This window comes from Chlorocebus sabaeus, chromosome 3 (assembly GCF_047675955.1).
Source record: "Chlorocebus sabaeus isolate Y175 chromosome 3, mChlSab1.0.hap1, whole genome shotgun sequence".
Taxonomy (NCBI): domain Eukaryota; kingdom Metazoa; phylum Chordata; class Mammalia; order Primates; family Cercopithecidae; genus Chlorocebus; species Chlorocebus sabaeus.
Genome location: NC_132906.1, coordinates 7,251,132 through 7,269,955, shown reverse-complemented (window position 1 = coordinate 7,269,955; position 18,824 = coordinate 7,251,132). Strand labels below are relative to the sequence as shown.

The 18,824-nt window shown below is 43.5% G+C and overlaps 1 protein-coding gene, 1 long non-coding RNA gene and 1 pseudogene across 3 annotated transcripts in view; 1 reads left to right on the top strand and 2 right to left on the bottom strand.

Moving 5' to 3' along the window:
* FLT3 (fms related receptor tyrosine kinase 3) overlaps positions 1-18,824 on the top strand; it is a 130,491-nt gene that overhangs the window by 66,821 nt on the left and 44,846 nt on the right. For both annotated transcript variants that reach the window (XM_008021811.3, XM_008021810.3), the window contains 6 exons: positions 3,972-4,174; positions 9,621-9,736; positions 15,040-15,169; positions 17,507-17,634; positions 17,958-18,097; positions 18,195-18,348. In XM_008021811.3, the coding sequence (XP_008020002.1) occupies positions 3,972-4,174; positions 9,621-9,736; positions 15,040-15,169; positions 17,507-17,634; positions 17,958-18,097; positions 18,195-18,348 (871 nt within the window). The remainder of the gene's footprint in view (positions 1-3,971; positions 4,175-9,620; positions 9,737-15,039; positions 15,170-17,506; positions 17,635-17,957; positions 18,098-18,194; positions 18,349-18,824) is intronic.
* Positions 432-1,801, bottom strand: LOC103249071 (histone H2B type 1-H-like; annotated as a pseudogene).
* Positions 12,843-17,495, bottom strand: LOC140710692 (uncharacterized). Its single transcript, XR_012091822.1, has 3 exons — positions 17,403-17,495; positions 17,122-17,223; positions 12,843-12,949 (listed from the first exon to the last, which is right to left on the bottom strand). It is a non-coding gene; the product is annotated as an uncharacterized lncRNA (long non-coding RNA).

Genomic DNA, 18,824 nt, shown 5'->3' with positions numbered 1-18,824 from the left:
TATTTTTATGTTTTTTAATTTTTTGCCAGTCTGATAGATGAGAAGTGATATCTCAGTCTTTTCTTTTTTTTTTAAGTTGAACTATTTATTCCCTTTCAAGTATACATCTGAGAGCATACAATGTATTTAATCTCTACCTTCATTTTACCACTGAAGAGCAGACCCAACCTTTGTTCATATAGACAATTTGATCTTACATAAGCTTATCAAAATTAACACTGCATTTCTCACCAGGAAACAATTTGCTGGGCACATATTCACGGGTAGGTAGGCAGACAAAGACAGTTTCAAGAGCAGCCCCTAAGGCGAACCCCAGCATATCTATACCATAGTAAGATACCACTATCAATCTATATAAGCTTCCTTAAGACAATGCCTATGTGAAAAGAATGTAGGTATCTGTGCTTGGTGGAGTTGTGTGCTCTCCGAAAGTTAAGCAGGCGGGAAGCCAAAAATATAAACTGGGACTGACAACACAAGAAAGATTCTTTCACTGAGGTGGTTAAGTAGCCCTGAAAAGATACTTTGGAGTCAAGCAGCCGGGACTCCCTTGGAGCCGGTGTACTTGGTGACCGCCTTGGTGCCCTCAGACAAGGCGTGCTTGGGCCAGCTCGCCGGGCAGCAGCAGGCGCAGGGCCGTCTGGCTCTCGCGGGACGTGAGGGTGGAGCGCTTGTTGCAGTGCGCCAGGCGGGACGCCTCTCCCGCGATGCGCTCGAAGACGTCATTGGCGAAGGAGTTCATGATGCCCATGGCCTTGGACGAGATGCCGGTGTCGGGGTGGACCTGCTTCAGCACCTTGTACATGCAGATGGAGTAGCTCTCCTTGCGGCTGCGCTTGCGCTTCTTGCCGTCTTTCTTCTGGGCTTTGGTGAGGGCTTTCTTGGCGCCCTTCTTGGGAGCCGGCGCGGACTTGGCAGGTTCAGGCATGGCCAGACCCAAGACCGACACTTTCCCCCCGAGAACGCAAGCAGAACCATAGTGTCGGGGTCTACCGGAAACGACTGTGCACTTCCAGAGGCCATGCGCATGACGCTGCGTTGTGGTTCGCGAGTTTTTTCCCTCAGTCTTGTTTTAACTTACGGATTTCTAATTACAAGTGGATTTAACATTTTCTCATATGTTTGAGGGCCATTCTTTTTTTTATTTTTTTATTTTATTTTATTTTTTGAGATGGAGTCTCGCTCTGTCGCCCAGGCTGGAGTGCAGTGGTGCCACCTTGGCTCAGTGCAGCCTCTGCCTCCTGGGTTCAAGCAGTTCTCTGCCTCAGCCTCCCAAGCAGCCGGGATTACAGGCGCCTTTCATCACACCTGGCTAATTTTTGTGTTTTTAGCAGGGACAGGGTTTCACCATCTTGGCCAGGCTGGTCTCGAACTCCTGACCTCGTGATCCGCCCTCGTTGTCCTCCCAAAGTGCTGGGATTACAGGCATGAGCCACCGCTCCCAGCTGAGGGCCATTCTTTATATCTTTTTTCGTGAATTGTGTATTCAATTCTTTTTCCCATTTTTCTGCTGTGTTTTAGTTCTGTGTCCCTCAATTTTCAAAGGTTCTATTAGAGGCATTCATCCTTTACTTGTAATATATATTGGAATATTTTCTTCTAGTATGTCAGCTGGGTTTTTTTTGTTTGTTTTGGGACGGGGTCTTGCTATGTTCTCCAGGCTGAGCTTGAACTCCTGGGCTCAAGTGATCCTTCCATCTCGGCCTCCTGAGTAGCTGGAACTACAGGCATGTACCACTATGCTTGACTTGTCTATTATTTTTTACTTTATCTTGTGCCCATCTTTTATGATCCAGCTCAATTACTGGACTTAGGTGAACACCTTAAACATCCTGGCTTAGAAGTCTCTTCTCCCTTCTTTGAAGTTCCAGGGCACTTAAAATTTACATTTCAAAGTAGTTGGTGTCTTTTTATGGGACACATTGTATTTCTCCTGTGTTTTACTTATTTATAGTCCTAGGAGACTCAAACTCTTTAAGGACAAGATTGGTGTCTTTTCTTTCTAGTCTCATAGTACTCAGTAGATGGTCTTAAACTTATCAGATACTTACTAAGTTAACAAATAAGACCAGAAATACAGTTTTTGACCAGTAGCAGAAGAGCTACCCTGCTCTTCACCTGAAGAAATACATGTGTGCGTGTGTGTGTGTGTGTGTGTGTGCATGCTGTGTTCAGCCATGTAAAGGAGGTAGGAGGTGGGGACTCCACAGCAGAAGCTGCTCCAACCCCTCCTCTCAATATATCTCAATTATTTATTTATTTATTTTTTGAGACAGAGTGTCACTCTGTCGCCCAGGCTGGAGTGCCGTGACAGGATCTTGGCTCATTGAAATGTCCACCTCCCAGGTTCAAGTGATTCTCCTGCCTCAGCCTCCTGAGTAGCTGGGATTACAGGCACCCGCCATCACACCCAGCTAATTTTTTGTATTTTCAGTAGAGACAGGGGTTCACCATGTTGGCCAGGCTGGTCTCGAACTTCTGACCTCAAGCGATCCGCCCGCTTCAACCTCCCAAAGTGCTGGAATTACAGGCGTGAGCCATGGCGCCCGGCCTAATATATCTCAATTATTTAAAGCAGGCAAGAAGTGTGGTGGTGGGTGTGCCTATGGGGACATCTGCCCAGAAAATTTGGTTTTTAAATTTCCTTTAACACCGATATCAATTTACCATTGTTTTATACATTTTAATTTATATACCAACAATCACAAAAATATTTACCTATATATTATGGATTTTATAACTACGGTCTGAACATTAGTTTGCTAGGGGTGATACGACAAACTACCACAGATTGGGCAACTTAAACCAACAGAAATATATTGTCTCACAATTCTGGAGGCTAGAAGTCCAAAATTAAAATGTCAGTAGGGTTGGTTCCTTCTAAGGGCAGTGAGCAAGAATCTATTCCAGACCTCTCTCCTGGGCTTGAAGATGGCTGTCTTACTGTTCACATGGTGTTCTTACTATCTGTGTATCTGCCTTCAAATCTCCTCTTCTTTTTTTTTTGAGACAGAGTCTCACTCTGTTGCCCAGTCTGGAGTGCAATGGTGTGATCTCAGCTCGCTGCAACCTCTGCCTCCCGTGTTCAAGCCGTTCTCCTACCTCAGCCTCCCAAGGAGCTGGGATTACAGGCGCCTGCCACCACACCCGGCTAATTTTTTGTATTTTTAGTAGACATGGGGTTTCACCATGGTGGCCAGGCTGGTCTCGAATTCCTGACTTCAAGTGATCTGCCTGCCTCGGCGTTCTTGTTTTTTTTTTTTTTTTTTTTGAGACTGAGTCTCGCTCTGTGGCCCAGGCTGGAGTGCAGTAGCGCGATCTCGGCTCACTGCAAGCTCTGCCTCCCAGGTTTATGCCATTCTCCTGCCTCAGCCTCCCAAGTAGCTGGGACTACAGGCGCCCGCCACCTCGCCCGGCTAGTTTTTTTCGTATTTTTTCATATTTTTTAGTAGAGACGGGGTTTCACCGTGTTAGCCAGGATGGTCTCGATCTCCTGACCTCGTGATCCGCCTGTCTCGGCTTCCCAAAGTGCTGGGATTACAGGTTTGAGCCACCATGCCCAGCCCCTGCCTCCTTTTCTTTTAAGGACACCAGTCATACTGGATTTAGGCTCGCTGTAATGACGCATTTTAACTTGATTACCACTGTGAAGACCATCTCCAAACAAAGTTGCATTCTGAGATACTGAGAGGTGGGACTTCAACATATGAATTTGCAGAGGTAGGGGGACACCCACTATGTCAGTCTGTACAACATTTTAGAAATGCAGCCCAAAGTTATTTATGTTTTCTTTAGAGAATTGTAATTTATAGGACCTTCTGTTGGCAACGTGTTCTCAGTAGGTTCCAGCTTGTGTGGGTGTTGTGTGCAGTGTGTCAGCATGAATGTATTTGATAAAGTTTTGATGTGAAGAAAGGGAGGCCTTAGACCTGCAATTTTCCTGAATTCACTTTTTTCTGTCTACAATGTAGGTGTCAGAATCCCCAGAAGACCTCGGGTGTGCATTGAGACCCCAGAGCGCAGGGGCAGTGTACGAAGCCGCCACGGTGGAAGTGGATGTATCTGCTTCCATCACATTGCAAGTGCTGGTCGACACCCCAGGGAACATTTCCTGTCTCTGGGTCTTTAAGCACAGCTCCCTGAATTGTCAGCCACATTTTGATGTACAAAATAGGTAAGTGGAGGAATACCTTCTTGACATAAAATGTGGTTCATTTGGAATTTTGTTTCAAGTTTCTGTTCATGATTATTGTAAATCTTTTTTGTTTTTGTTTTTGTTTTTGAGTCAGGGTCTCTCTCTGTCACCCAGGCTGGAGTACAGTGGCACAATCTTGGCTCACTGTAGCCACGACCTTCCAAGCTCAAGTAATCCCCCCACCCCAGTCCTCCCAAATAGCTGGAACTACACGTGCGTGCCACCACACCTAGCTAATTTTTAAAATTTTCTTCTAGACACCATGGTGTTTCACCATGTTGCCAAGGCTGGTCTTGAGCTCCTGGGCTTAAGCAATCCACCCACCTCAGCGTTCGAAAGTACCAGGATTACACGTGTGAGCCACTGCGCCTGGCCTCAGCCTGTTTTTTGTAACTCTTCTCTTCAGTGAAATAACAAGCTAAAAATATAGTTAGGGCATCGATACATGACATTATATATCTGTCAAATTTCCTAGGATGTATAACACAAAAAATGAACCCTAATGCAAACTATGAACTTTATTTTATTTGAGTTTTGAGACGGAATCTCGCTCTCTCACCCAGGCTGGAGTGCAGTGGCCTGATCTTGGCTCACTGAAACTTCTGTTTTTCCCAGGTTCAAGTAATTCTCCTGTCTTAACTTCCTGAATAGCGGGGATCACAGGCGCACGCCACCACACCCAGCTAATTTTTGTATTTTTAGTAGAGATGGGGTTTCATCATGTTGGCGGGGCTGGCCTCAAACTCCTGACCTTACATGATCCTCCCACCTCAGCCTCCCAAAGTACTGGGATTACAGGCATGAGCCACCATGCCCGGCCCAAACTATGAACTTTAAAATTGGTTCATCAGTTGTAACAAACATATCACACCTATGCAAGATGTTAATAGGGAAACTGTGTGGAGAGAAGTGCATATATGGCATCTTTCTGTGTCTTCTGCTTAATTTTCCTGTAAGTCTAAAACTGCTCTAAAAAGTGAAGTTGGTTGGGTGCAGTGGCTCACGCCTGTAATCCCAGCACTTTGGGAGGCTGAGGTGGATCACCTGAGGTCAGGAGTTCGAGACCAGCCTGGACAACATGGTGAAACCCTATCTCTACTAAAAATAAAAAAATTAGCCAGGCGTAGTGGTGTGCACCTGTAATCACAGCTACTTGGGAGGGTGAGGCAGGAGAATCGCTTGAAGCCCAGAGGGGTAGGTTCGGTGAGCTGATATCATGCCACTGCACTCCAACCTGAGAGACAAGAGTGAGACTCCGTCTCAAAAAAAAAAAAAAGAAAAAAGAAAAAGGTTAAGTCTATTAAGTTAAACCTATACACACACACACACACACATATAAGTATATAGAAAGCAGTGAGTGACTGGCAAAATGTAAAACAAATAGTGAAAAGAATATCTGGGATTTTTCTTTCTTTTTTTTTTTTTTTCTGAGACAGTGTCTTGCTCTGTCACCCAGGTTGGAGTGCAGTGAGGCTATCTTGGCTAACTGCAAGCTCCGCCTCCTGGGTTCATGCCATTCTCCTGCCTCAGCCTCCCGAGTAGCTGGGACTACAGGTGCCTGCCACCACGCCTGACTAATTTTTTGTATTTTTAGTAGAGATGGGGTTTCTCTGTGTCAGCCAGGATGGTCTCGATCTCCTGACCTTGTGATCCACCCGCCTTGCTCTCCCAAAGTGCTGGGATTACAGGCATGAGCCACCGCGCCTGGCCTCTTTTTTTTTTTTTTTTTTAAATATTTTTACCTTGTTTACGAAGAAGAACTTTTTTTTTTTTTGAGACGGAGTTCTGCTCTGTCTCCCAGGCTGGAGTGCAGTGGCATGATCTCAGCTCTCTGCAACCTCTGCCTCCCAGGTTCAAGCAATTCTCATGCCTTAGCCTTCTGAGTAGCTGGGATTACAGACACCCACTACCATTCCTGGCTAATGTTTTTTGTTTTCTTTTTTTTTTTTTTTTTTTCATATTTTTAGTAGAGGCAGGGTTTCATCATGTTGGCCAGTCTGGTCTCAAACTCCTGACCTCAGGTGATCTGATCCACCTGCCTCAGCCTCCCAAAGTGCCGGGATTACAGGCGTAAGCCACCTCACCGGATCTATTTGGGATTTTTTAAATGTCTTGTGTTAAAGATAAAATTTAGAAAGTCTTCATTTCATTCTTGTTAGTGTAGCAAGAAATTTCTTTCTTTTTTCTTTTTTTCCTTGAGACGGAATCTTGCTCTGTTGCCAGGCCTGGAGTGCAGTGGCATGATCTTGGCTCACTGCAATCTCCTCCTCCTGTGTTCAAGCAATTCTCCTGCCTCAGCCTCCCGAGTAGCTGGGACTACAGGCACCCGCCACCACGCCCAGCTAATTTTTGTATTTTTAATAGAGGCGGGGTTTCACCATGTTGGACAGGATGGTCTCCATCTCTTGACCTCTTGATCTGCCCACCTTGGCCTCCCAAAGTGCTGGGATTACAGGCATGAGCCACTGCACCTGGCCAAGACATTCCTTTAAAAAAAATTTTTTTTAAAGGAAATTTATTTTTGAGAAATGCTTGGGAAAAGAACATTTGATTTTATCTATTTTGTTTCACAATATGGTAAGCAGAATTGCAATGTTGTGTGCTATCTACAGATTATTTAGTAAGACATTGTCTGTCTGTGAGGGACATTGGTCTCATCCAGAAAAATGTCTTAGCCAAGATGTGTGGGTCATGTCCTAACCCTGTATAGCTCTGTGCTGCTTGCTGCCCCCTGCTGTCCTTGTCCTCTTGCTGAAATGAGGTAGGGCAAAGGACATAGGTCAATTAAATGCCCTCTTAACGCAGCCTTTCTTCAAATACTTGCGGCTGTCCTGTTGTCCCACAGGTGTAGAGAAGGCACGGGCTTTCCAGGAACTATGTAGTAAACAGTACCCAAATGGGCTGCAAGGGGTGTCAGGCCCCTTGATGGGGCTTGGAGAACGTCTCTGTGATCAACTTGTACCAGTTATTTGTATTTTTTTTAAGGTCAAATACATTCTTAAGTGATTTGCCGGACAGTGAGTATAGTTCTGAAGTTGAGTTCTAAATCTTGGAACACATTCATTTCCTTTCCTCTTTTGAGATTGTATTACTCACTTCTTGTTTTTTGGCTACAAATGTGCTGGGATTACAGGCGTGAGCCACTGTGCCAGCCACATTTTTTTCTTTTTATTGGGAAGGCATCTCAATATGTTGCCCAGGTTAGTCTTGAACTCGTGGCCTCAAGCAGTCCTCCTACCTTGCCTCCCAAACTGCTGCGACTGCAGACGTGGTGGCTCACGCCAGGCTAAGGGTTCAGAGAAAAAAGCATATCATCAAAATAGATCTGCAGAAGCAAATCAAGTATGTATCCTACTAATCGACTGTGTTTATGAATGCAGGCCCGTGTACTCTTGAACCTGCTTGCTGCTTTAAAGCAGGGCTTCTCGAATATAGCCAGTATTTGGATTGTCTGGAGATCTTGTTTAAAATGCAGATTCTGATGAGTAGGACCTGAGATTCTGCATCTTTGTCAATTCCCAGCTGATGCTAACACTGTTGGAGAAAGACTACACTTTGCACAGTTAAGGGTCTAAAGGTCAGAAAGTGTGAACTTGTTTTATCATTTTATTTTATTTAATTTTTTGAGATGGAGTTTCACTCTTGTTGCCCAGGCTGGAGTGCAATGGCGCGATCTTGGCTCACTGCAACCTCCACCTCCCAGGTTCAAGCAATTCTCCTGCCTCAGCCTCCCGAGTACCTGGGTTTACAGGCATGTGCCACCCTGCCCAGCTAATTTTGTATTTTTAGTAGACAGGGTTTCTCCATGTTGGTCAGGCTGGTCTCGAACTCCTGACCTCAGGTGATCCACCTGCCTACGCCTCCCAAAGTGCTGGGATTACAGGCATGCGCCACCGTGCCTGGCCAGAAAGTGTGAATTTAAATACAACATCACTCAACAAAGTGCTAGGAGGACTGTCAGCTTTAGAGAGGATAGCACCAAATACACATCCTAGTTATCTCTTGGAAGAGAATGCCCCTAACCCAATTTATGTTTACTAATTATCTGAAAAGTTAAAAATACTGACACTGAGACATCTTTCTCTTTACATCTAAGTGATATTCAGTGTAATTATTACTTTATAGGAACATGCCTTTTGTCAGATTTTGCTTGAGTTCTTTCATTTAGACAGAGAAAGGCACAAACTAGGGGAATTTTTTTTTTTAACCTCAGTGTTCTGTGAATGGGAAACTGAGACTAAGGCTGGTGACCAGGTGACTGGGCACATGTGATCACAGAGGGTGCTCTGTCATGGCAGGAAATGGCATGCCACTGCTAAAGGGACTGTATCACCAACACTGTGTGTGGGTTTTTATTTATTTATTTATTTTTTTGAGACAGAGTTTCGCTCTCGCTGCCCAAGCTGGAGTGCAATAGTGCGATCTCAGCTCACTGCAACCTCCGCATCCCAGGTTCAAGCGATTCTCCTGCCTCAGCCTCCTGAGTAGCTGGGATGACAGGTGGGCGCCACCATGCCCGGCTAATTTTTTGTATTTTTAGTAGAAACAGGGTTTCACCATGTTAGCCAGGCTGGTCTTCAACTCCTGACCTTAGGTGATCCACCCATCTCGGCCTTCCAAGGTGCTGGGGTTACAGGCATGAGCCACTGTACCAGGTCGTTTTTAAAAATTTTTTAAAAATAGAGGTAGGGTCTCACTATATTGCCCAGGCTGGTCTTGAACTCCTGGGCTCAAGTGATCTGCCAGCCTCGGCCTCCCAAAGTTCTGGGATTACATGTGTCAGCCACTACACCCGGCTTACTGTGCTTTTGTTGTTGTTGTTGTTGTTTCAGTTTTTTTTTTTTTTTAGATGGAATTTCACTCTTGTCGTCCAGGCTAGAGTGCAGTTGTGCGACCTGAGCTCGCTGCAGCCTCCACCTCCTGGATTCAAGCAATTCTCTGGCCTCAGCCTCCTGAGTAGCTGGGTTTACAGGCACCTGCTATCATTCTCGGCTAATTTTTGTATTTTTAGTAGAGACGGGATTTCACCAATGTTGGCCAGGCTGGTCTCAAACTCCTGACCTCAGGTGATCTGCCTGCCTTGGCCTCCCAAAGTTCTGGGATTACAGGTGTGAGCCACCGCACCCAGCCTCCTGTGTGTTTTTAGATGGGAGTTTTCGCTCCTAGAAGCTCAGGGAAGATGAGCTGATGGCACCAGAATAGAGCTCTCCCATCCTCAAGGAGAGGACTGATTAAAAGTCAGAGTCCAACGAGCAATGCCCAGGCTGAGTGCTGGGCACATGACAGAAGCTGTATTCTCCATAGAGCAGCTTCCGTGCCGGGCGGGGAACGCTGGAGTACCAAACTGCCTTTTTAGTCACTATGAAATTTTGTTTTTAGTTTCACACATTTTCCAAAATAACTAGTTCTCTTTCTTGTTTTGCAGAGGAGTTGTTTCCATGGTCATTTTGAAAATGACAGAAACCCAAGCTGGAGAATACCTACTTTTTATTCAGAGCGAAGCTACCAATTACACAATATTGTTTACAGTGAGTATAAGAAGTAAGTCCAGCCTGCTACTAGCATTCCAGCCTGGAATACCACAGTATTTCAAAGGAGTGATTTAGAACCCGTTAGCTTGACCAGCTCCTCTAGACATATTCATGTTTCCCTCGATACATCGTTGGATTGATTAGATTCCCGTCAACCCTCTGTAGAACCTATAGAGAACTGAGAATCACTGATGAATCACTGATGTGTGCCATGGACTCTCAGAATGTGACTGCTGCTAAAAACACCTGGGACATCCTCTGTTCAGTAGCAGATGGCTGACAGGGAAGAAATGGGAAACATTTTGACCTTGGAATCAGAAGACCTCGGTTCTGATTCTGGTTCTGATACTACTACCTATGGCAGGTCACAATTTCTCTGAGCCCCAATTCCCTTGTTGGTGAAATGAGGATAAAAATACATACCTCACAGGATTGGAAAGTCTCAGCATGATCCAATAGAACTTTCTGAGATGATGAAAATGATCTTTGTCTGCTCTTTCCAATACAGTAGCCACTGGCCACATGGGGCTGTTGAACACTTGAAATGTGGCTAAGGTGACTGAGGAACTAAAGTTTCCATTTCATTTAGTTTTAATTCATTAAAATTGAAATTGAAATAGCCCCATGCAGCTAGGGGCTACTGTGTTGGACAGCGCAGGCCCACACGCACGCCAGACCATATGCAAACTGTAAGGAACAGTCCAAATAGTCTTACCAAGGGAGGCAGCTGTGCGGTTGGCAGAGGCACCACCTGCATGTGCTTTCTGGCTTCTCCTTGTTTCGTCCCCATCATGCACAGACTCAGTGCTATGCACACTGACTTGCTGCTTCACCTTCCATGACCAAGAAGGACTAAAGGTGGCTGCATTCATTCAGGTCCTCGTGCCTTTAGGGGCCAGTGCAGTGCTCCAAAAACCCTGGGTTAATATCACTTAGAATTAGCTTCCCTCCCACACATTGACACAACTTGCCAGGCTGCCCTCTTCCTTGTCAGTGACTCAAGTGCACAAAGCGTGTGTGTCCGGCCCACGCAGGTGCCCTGGGTCAGGAATAAGCACAACTGCCCTTTGCTGAGGATCTTCTGCCTATAACATCTCAGATGCTCGCAGCGATCCTGCGTGCATGTAGATGAGAAAACAAACCCTCTGAGAGGCGTGGTGGTGGGCACAGCTGGAGGCTTTCTGCACCACACTGCCCTGGGTCTTGTGTGAAAGAAAGTGTGTGGGTCCTGCTGTCAAAGCTACTAACAGAAGAGAGCACTCGAGATTCCCAGAAGTGTCATCTTACTGGGGTTGGGGGTAGGGTAAGGTTCGAAAGTCAGCCTGTAAGGTATACATTAGCTAAAGTCAAAATTACTCAAAATTTGTTCTGGAAAGTCCTTTAATTACTCTGAAAATGATAGGACCAGAGTCCTACAAGCTCCAAAGCCAAGAATCACCTTTCGTTGCTCTTTGATGTTGGTCTTGTTCCCTGCCCCCTTTCTAGTCCCTCACCGCTTCTGTGGGCCAGTCAATACATACATGCCCCAGGTTGGATGAAGCGAGGACATTTCTTGCTCTCCCTCTCTTCCTCTTTCTCTTTTTCTCTCCTTTTTAAATTTTCTTGCCAACTATAAATAGTGGTATAAGGTAAGTGGACATCTGCTGTGTCTCTGTTATACTCAGGGTATATTCCTTTCACTTAAGATTCACCGTGTAAAAATGTAACAACAATTATTCAAGAAAATTATAACTTATTTTTAGCATTCTGCAAGGTGGTGGGGTCCAAAAAATAGGTGGGAGAGACGTGGCAACAGTCAGTGTGAAAAAGAGGAAAGGGTTTAGTCAACCACAAGCTCAGTATTAACCACCAGCAGGGCATGGTTGCCAAAAAAAGTAAATTTGAACCTTGGCAGTGTTCATGAAAATATAACGTCTAAATTAAGGAAATTAATGGAAGGCTATTCATTTCAGTTCTTCTTTTTTTTTTTAGATGAATACTGACAAAATGGAGCCACCAGGATAGTGGAAAATTTGGAATTCTTTAAATTAGGAGCAGTTGAAGGAATTGGGAATGTGTAGTATATAGAAGGAAATATTTTGAAGACACAATAAGGTTGATTGCAGTGTAATACAGAGGAAATTCTTTTAGGATTTGGGTCAGGAAACCTGAGCTAACTAGTTAAAGTACCTTGTATGGTAATTATCTCCCTTGATATCAGTTTCTAATTTTAAAAATTTGAAGGATTTTCATATGGAATCAAAGCTAGACTTTTAAAAAGTTGCTCTAGGCCGGGCGCGGTGGCTCAAGCCTGTAATCCCAGCGCTTTGGGAGGCCGAGACGGGCGGATCACGAGGTCAGGAGATCAAGACCATCCTGGCTAACCCGGTGAAACCCCGTCTCTAGTAAAAAATACAAAAAAATAGCCGGGGGAGGTGGCGGGCGCCTGTAGTCCCAGCTACTCGGGAGGCTGAGGCAGGAGAATGGCGTAAACCCGGGAGGCGGAGCTTGCAGTGAGCTGAGATCCGGCCACTGCACTCCAGCCTGGGCGACAGAGCGAGACTCCGTCTCAAAAAAAAAAAAAAAAAAAAAGTTGCTCTAGAGGGTAGGATAAGAACCAGTTGTTAGAAATTACAGGGAGAGATCGAGACCATCCTGGCTAACGCGGTGGTCTCTACTAAAAATACAAAAAATTAGCTGGGCATGGTGGTGGGCGCCTGTAGTCCCAGCTACTTGGGAGGCGGAGGCAGGAGAATCGCTTGAACCCGGGAGGCGGAGCTTGCAGTGAACTGAGATCCGGCCACTGCACTCTAGCCTGGGCAACAGAGCGAGTCTCCATCTCAAAAAAAAAAAAAAAAAAAAAAAGAAATTACAGGGAGAAAAAGTAAAAATCACCACAAGATGGGAAAAGTTACTTGCAGTTCACAATCAACAAAGGATTAATAGTCATAATATGTAAAGTCAATAAGAGAAACAATCTCTGTAAGTCAGTAAGTCAATAAGAAAAACAAAGCAAAATGAAAACCTGTAGAGAAATGAACAAAGGACATGAGTAGGCATTTCATTTTTGGGACATGAAACCTAAATGGTCAAGAAACATGTGAAAAGATATACTTAGGCACGTTAAAGTTGTAAAGAGTATATTTGAGCAGAAAGCAATTCATGAATCGGGCAGTGCCAGATGGTAAGCAGGTGGGCTCCCGTCAGGGGATTCAAGGGTAAGACTTCTTTCTAGAAGGTGTTCCTGGAGGCAAGACAAAGAAAAGATATGATTGGTTAAGGAAGGGCAGTCCCTCGTTTGGTCAGTCTGCAGTTCCTCATTGATTAAGCTAAGTGGCATTTTGCTGCTCATATTGAATTGGGTTTGTTTTTTGCTTTTTGTTGTTGTTTTTGTAGAGACAGGGTTTTGGCATGTTACCTAGGCTGGTCTCCAACTCCTGGGCTTAAGCGATCCTCCTGCCTCACCCTCCCTAAGTGCTGGGATTACAGGCATGAGCCACCGTGCCCGGCCTTTATTCTTTCCCTTTTTTTTTTTTTTTTTAAGTTGAGTTTTGATTTGTTTACATAGGAACTCAAGCTATTAGAGCTGTCTCAGCCTAATGGCCTTCCAAGTAATTATTTTAACACATGTTAAATTAATAATGGATAAATTAAATTAAGACCACAATGAAATACCATTTTATACCTGCTAGATTGTTGAAAATTAAGAAGTCTTGGTACGTATCCAAAGCAATAGGTGCTCTCATCTCCTGGTGTGTAACATAAATTAGTATAACCACTTTGGAAAACAAATGGTCATTATGTGTAAGGCTGAATGTGCTCATACCATGTAGACCAGCAGTTCCCCTCTTAGGTATGTTATTAAGGAAACTGTTATACACATGCCTCAGTACAAATGTGTGGAATGTTCAGAGCACATGGTTGATCATACAAAAAACTATGGCCGGGTGTGGTGGCTTATACCTCTAATCCAAGCACTTTGGGAGGCTGAGGCAGGAAGATCACTTGAGCCTGGGAGGTTGAGGCTGTAGTGAGCTGAGATTGCACCACTGCACTCCAGCCTGGGTGACAGAGACCCTGTCTCACACACACACACAGAAGGAAACAACCCAAATGTCTACTGCAAGAAAATGAAAAAACAATGATATATATACCAATAGAATATGATGTAGCAGTAAAAAAAAATGAATAAAGTATAGCTACATGTAAAACCATGGATGAATGTTAAAAACATAAGGTTGGATGAAAAAATGAAGTTGTGGAAGCTGCATATTGATTGATAACACTGTTTTGAAGCTCAAGAATGAAATAAATCAGTATATCATTTAGCACCACATATTTATGTGGTATAACTACTTTGAAGAGTCTCCGAATAATAAACAAAATTCAGGATAAAGGCCTTGTACAGTTGAGAGATGGGGAGAAGCACAAAAGTAGATCAAAAGGTATTTATTAATATTCTAGTTATTAGGTGGATAGTGGCTCCGTGGGTATTTGTTGTTATTATGCTTTGAAATTTACACTCCCTATATTCTTTCATATATATATGAAAGAATATATAATATTTTCAAGCAAAATTTATTGTAAGGAGAGAGGCTAGAATTCAGTATAGGGAAACTTTCCTTAAAAAAAAAAAAGTTTGTCAGAAATTAGAATGACCTGCCCCAGAAGGTCATGAACTCCAGTCCCTAGAAGAGCCAAAGTAGTAGAAAGTTTATGTTAGAAATAGCTGGGAGTGAAGGATGGTGTGTGTGTGTGTGTGTGTGTGTGTGTGTGTGTGTGTGTATGTGTGTGATGATCCATGGGAGTGAGAGGCTCAACTAAACCTCTTAAGTTCTGTTGCAATTCCAACTCCACCCTACCATGTTTCTTCTGGCTTTCTGAATCTTAGTGTATTTCTGACTAGTTGCAGATCAAATTATAGGAAGAAAGTTGAGGTCTAAACTATGCGTTAAACAAGGGTTTAAGCCATATGTTATTGCTAATTTCCTTTTTCCTGTGCCTATCAATATTTGTATTTTCACATGGCTTCACTCGACTACTTTAGTTAGCTGTGGATTTATGAAATACCCAGAGAAATTGGCCAAGAGGATAAATGTTAAAGTTGACACTGCAGCCAGAGCTAAATTTAATATAGTGGTTGGTTTTCTTTTGATGCCTTTAGTATTAAAAAAAAGAAAAAAATCTGTATATGTAATGGTTGGCGGGGATGCAGAAGACACTGCTATGGTATAAAATACGAACTTTTCTTAATGACATAGAATCCTTTTTTGAGGGGCTGCTAAGATAATTATTTTTAAAATAGTAAAATGTTAATAACTTATGATGCTTTAGATACCCTGCTTTACACATTAAGAAGACCTTACTTTAGAAAAATGGAAAACCAGGACGCCCTGGTCTGCATATCTGAGAGCGTTCCAGAGCCGATCGTGGAATGGGTGCTTTGCGATTCACAGGGGGAAAGGTATGACACATCCGTGGTAGCCGCTATTCTTGTAATTTCCTTTTGGCTTTTTTCTAATGTAGTTGACATCAAGCTGTATGTAAAATTTAATTTATGCTCATTGAAACAGGAAACTCTGGCTTCTTAAAGTTAAAAAATGACCAGTATAGGGCCGGGTGAAGTGGCTCACGCCTGTAATCCCAGCATTTGGGAGGCCAAGATCACTTGAGGTCAGGAATTTGAGACCAGCCTGGCCAACATGGTGAAACCCCATCTCTACTAAAAATACAAAAAATTAACCAGGTGTGGTGGCAGACGCGTATAATACCAGCTACTCTGGAGGCTGAGGCAGGAGAATCTCTTGAACCTGGGAGGCAGAGGTTGCAGTGAGCCAAGATCATGCCATTGCACTCCAGCCTGGGCAACCAGAGCAAAACTCCGTCTCAAAAAAAAAGAAAAAATTAAATAAATAAAATAAAATAAAATAAATAATACAGAATGGCCAGTGTACAGGGAGGACAAGGAATTTTTTGGTAAGGGGCTTTTTGGAGCCCCTGAAATCAACTGCAGGACCCTTCCTGGGCATCATAGTACACAAGTAAAAGTCCCTCTACGTTCCAGGATTGTTGGCTCCCTGGGCATCTGGTTGGGGCAAAAAGAAAGATACTGATTTTAAAGTACAATTCTCTTATAAGTATGAAATTCTAGGCCGGGCACAGTGGCTCACGCCTGTAATCCCAGCACTTTGGGAGGCCGAGGCCGGAGGATCACGAGGTCAGGAGATCGAGACCATCCTGGCTAACACGGTGAAACCCCATCTCTACTAAAAATACCAAAAAAATTAGCCGGGCGTGGTGGTGGGCACCTGTAGTCCCAGCTACTCAGCAGGCTGAGGCAGAAGAATGGCGTGAACCGGGGAGGCAGAGCTTGCAGTGAGCTGAGATCGCACCACTGCACTCCAGCCTGGGTGACAGAAGGAGACTCCGTCTCAAAAAAAAAAAAAAAAAAAAAAAAAGAAAAAGGAAATTCTAGGTCGGGCACGGTGGCTTAGCCTGTAATCCCAGCACTTTGGGAGGCCAAGGCAGGCAGATCACCTGAGGTTGGGAGTTCAAGACCAGCCTGACCAACATGGTGAAACTCCGTCTTTACTAAAAATACAAAAATTAGCCAGGCGTGGTGGCGGGCATCTGTAATCCCAGCTACTCAAGAGGCTGAGGAAGGAGAATTGCTTGAACCTGGGAGGCGGAGGTGGCAGTGACCCGAGATCGTGCCATTGCACTCCAGCCTGGGTGACAGAGCGAGACTCCATCTCAAAAAAAAAAGAGAGAGAAATTCCTTGTGACTAAATGCTCAATTTGTGATTGTCCTGTTTGTTCTGGAAAAGCAGTCTAATACGATTGTTTAAAGATATAGAATCTAGAGCCAGATAGCCTGGGTTTGAACCCTAGTTTGTTTAGCAGCTGTGTGGCCTTGGACAAGTTACTTAACCTCTCTGTGCCTCATCAGAAGAATGGGGATGACAACAAGTACTTATAAGACTGCTATGATGAGTAAATGAATTGATATATGTAAAGCACATAGAACAGTGCCTAGCCGTTAGTAAGTATGGTATAAATGTTTACGTAGTTTTTCATATATGCCAAAGCTAAGTTCTCACAAAGTAAAAATTCATGCAGTTTGAACTAATTAAAATTTACTAAACAACTTTTTTTTTTTTTCTTTTTAAATGGGACCAAATAGAAGGAGAAAAAGTACCAAATACTTTGTTCCAAAGTGGTACAAAAGTTCGCTTTCTGCTGAGGCAGGGAGAGGGGTTTTGTTCTGTTGAATACTTGGGAGTCTTGGCTGATTTCCCTTGCAGGTGACACCTTGGCCCTCCTCTGTTCCTGTGGGAACTCGGGTGACCTTTGAAACTTTAGCTTCCCCATCCCTTACTGCGTCCCCTTCAGTGCTGTGAAGAAAAGGATGCTTACCTTGCTAAACTTCATGAAAGCCCAGTCATGCTTTTTCTCTTCTCTCTTTCTTCTCTTTTTTTCCTTGATCTTCTTTCTCATTTTTTTCCTTTCTTTCCCTGTCTTTAAACAACAGCAACAAAGAGATCACCAAACATGAACAATTTTAAACTGTTTTATTATGTAATTCTCCTTAGTGTTATTCTAATTCATTGAGATAATGAGTAACTAGCCAGCTCCCTTATGAGCTCTTAACTGAAACCATAGATTTGGGCTTGTTTACCTTTTGACCTTTTGCTTACCATTTGACCCTTAAAAATGGCTCTAGAACTTTGTTCTCCTCTTGAGCATTCATTTGTAATTTTAAAACTTGTTTAACAAAATGGTACTTATTTTCTAATTGCAGTTGTAAAGAAGAAAGTCCAGCAGTTGTTAAAAAGGAGGAGAAAGTGCTTCATGAATTATTTGGGACGGACATAAGGTGCTGTGCCAGAAATGAACTGGGCAGGGAATGCACCAGGCTGTTCACAATAGGTAACTCTATCATATCACGTACTTTCATTTTCAGTGACTATTTCTTAGCAACGATCAGGGACTAACAGTAACTGCGTAGGTGATCATTCAACTTCAGAAATCCTGTCGTTCTTTTAGGCCCCAGTAAATGCAATATTATGGATTCTGTAAATGCTGATTTATTCATAAAAGAGAAGAGTCAGTCTCTAAAAGCTTCTTTGATTAATGTGGTTAGTAATATTTGAGATGATGCTAAAGTCTTTGTTCAGAATGTTCAGGATATCCTTTGTGATGAGGCAATAATCACTTTCTTTTTTCTCACTTGGGATGTTTTCATCTCCTAGATCTAAATCAAACTCCTCAGACCACATTGCCACAATTATTTCTTAAAGTGGGGGAACCCTTATGGATAAGGTGCAAAGCTGTTCATGTGAACCATGGATTCGGGCTCACCTGGGAATTAGAAAACAAAGCACTCGAGGAGGTAAAAGGACAAGTTTGTGTTCTGAAAATGCAGGAACAATTAACTAACAGTCCGGATTGAAAACATTAAATGCAAACTCTGTTTTATTAAAACCTAGGGCAGCTACTTTGAGATGAGTACCTATTCAACAAACAGAACTATGATACGGATTCTGTTTGCTTTTGTATCATCAGTGGCAAGAAACGACACCGGATACTACACTTGTTCCTCTTCAAAGCATCCCAGTCAATCCGCTTTGGTTACCATCGTAGGTAATGCAGGCTGCTCACACAATCTGTATTCCTATTTTTAGTTGCTTTAGTGTGGAATGTGAGGTATGCGGTACAAATTCGGATTTCAATATAATGCTACTATCAAACACTAAGAAAGAAACCGAGTTAGAATAGCTTTGCAAAGATAATCTGCTCACCCTCTTCCTTTTCCCGTGAAACCAGGCCCGCTTGAATGCCACTGTGTTTGCACATAACACTTTGTAATATGACCATCTGTTTGTGTGCTTTTATCCCCCAGTAGACTGTAAGTTTCCTAAGGACAAGGACAATTCATTCTATCCTTGTAGTTCCAGAACCTGACACAGAGCCTGACACAAAATAGAATAGAAATACTGGTTCTAAGAACCAACTAGCCTCACTGTTAGGGCAGTGAGCACTGAGAGACAGTACAAGCCCTTAGATGCCCTGAAATTTTGGTGGGGTTTGTAGGATCTGAAAATAACCACAATTCAATA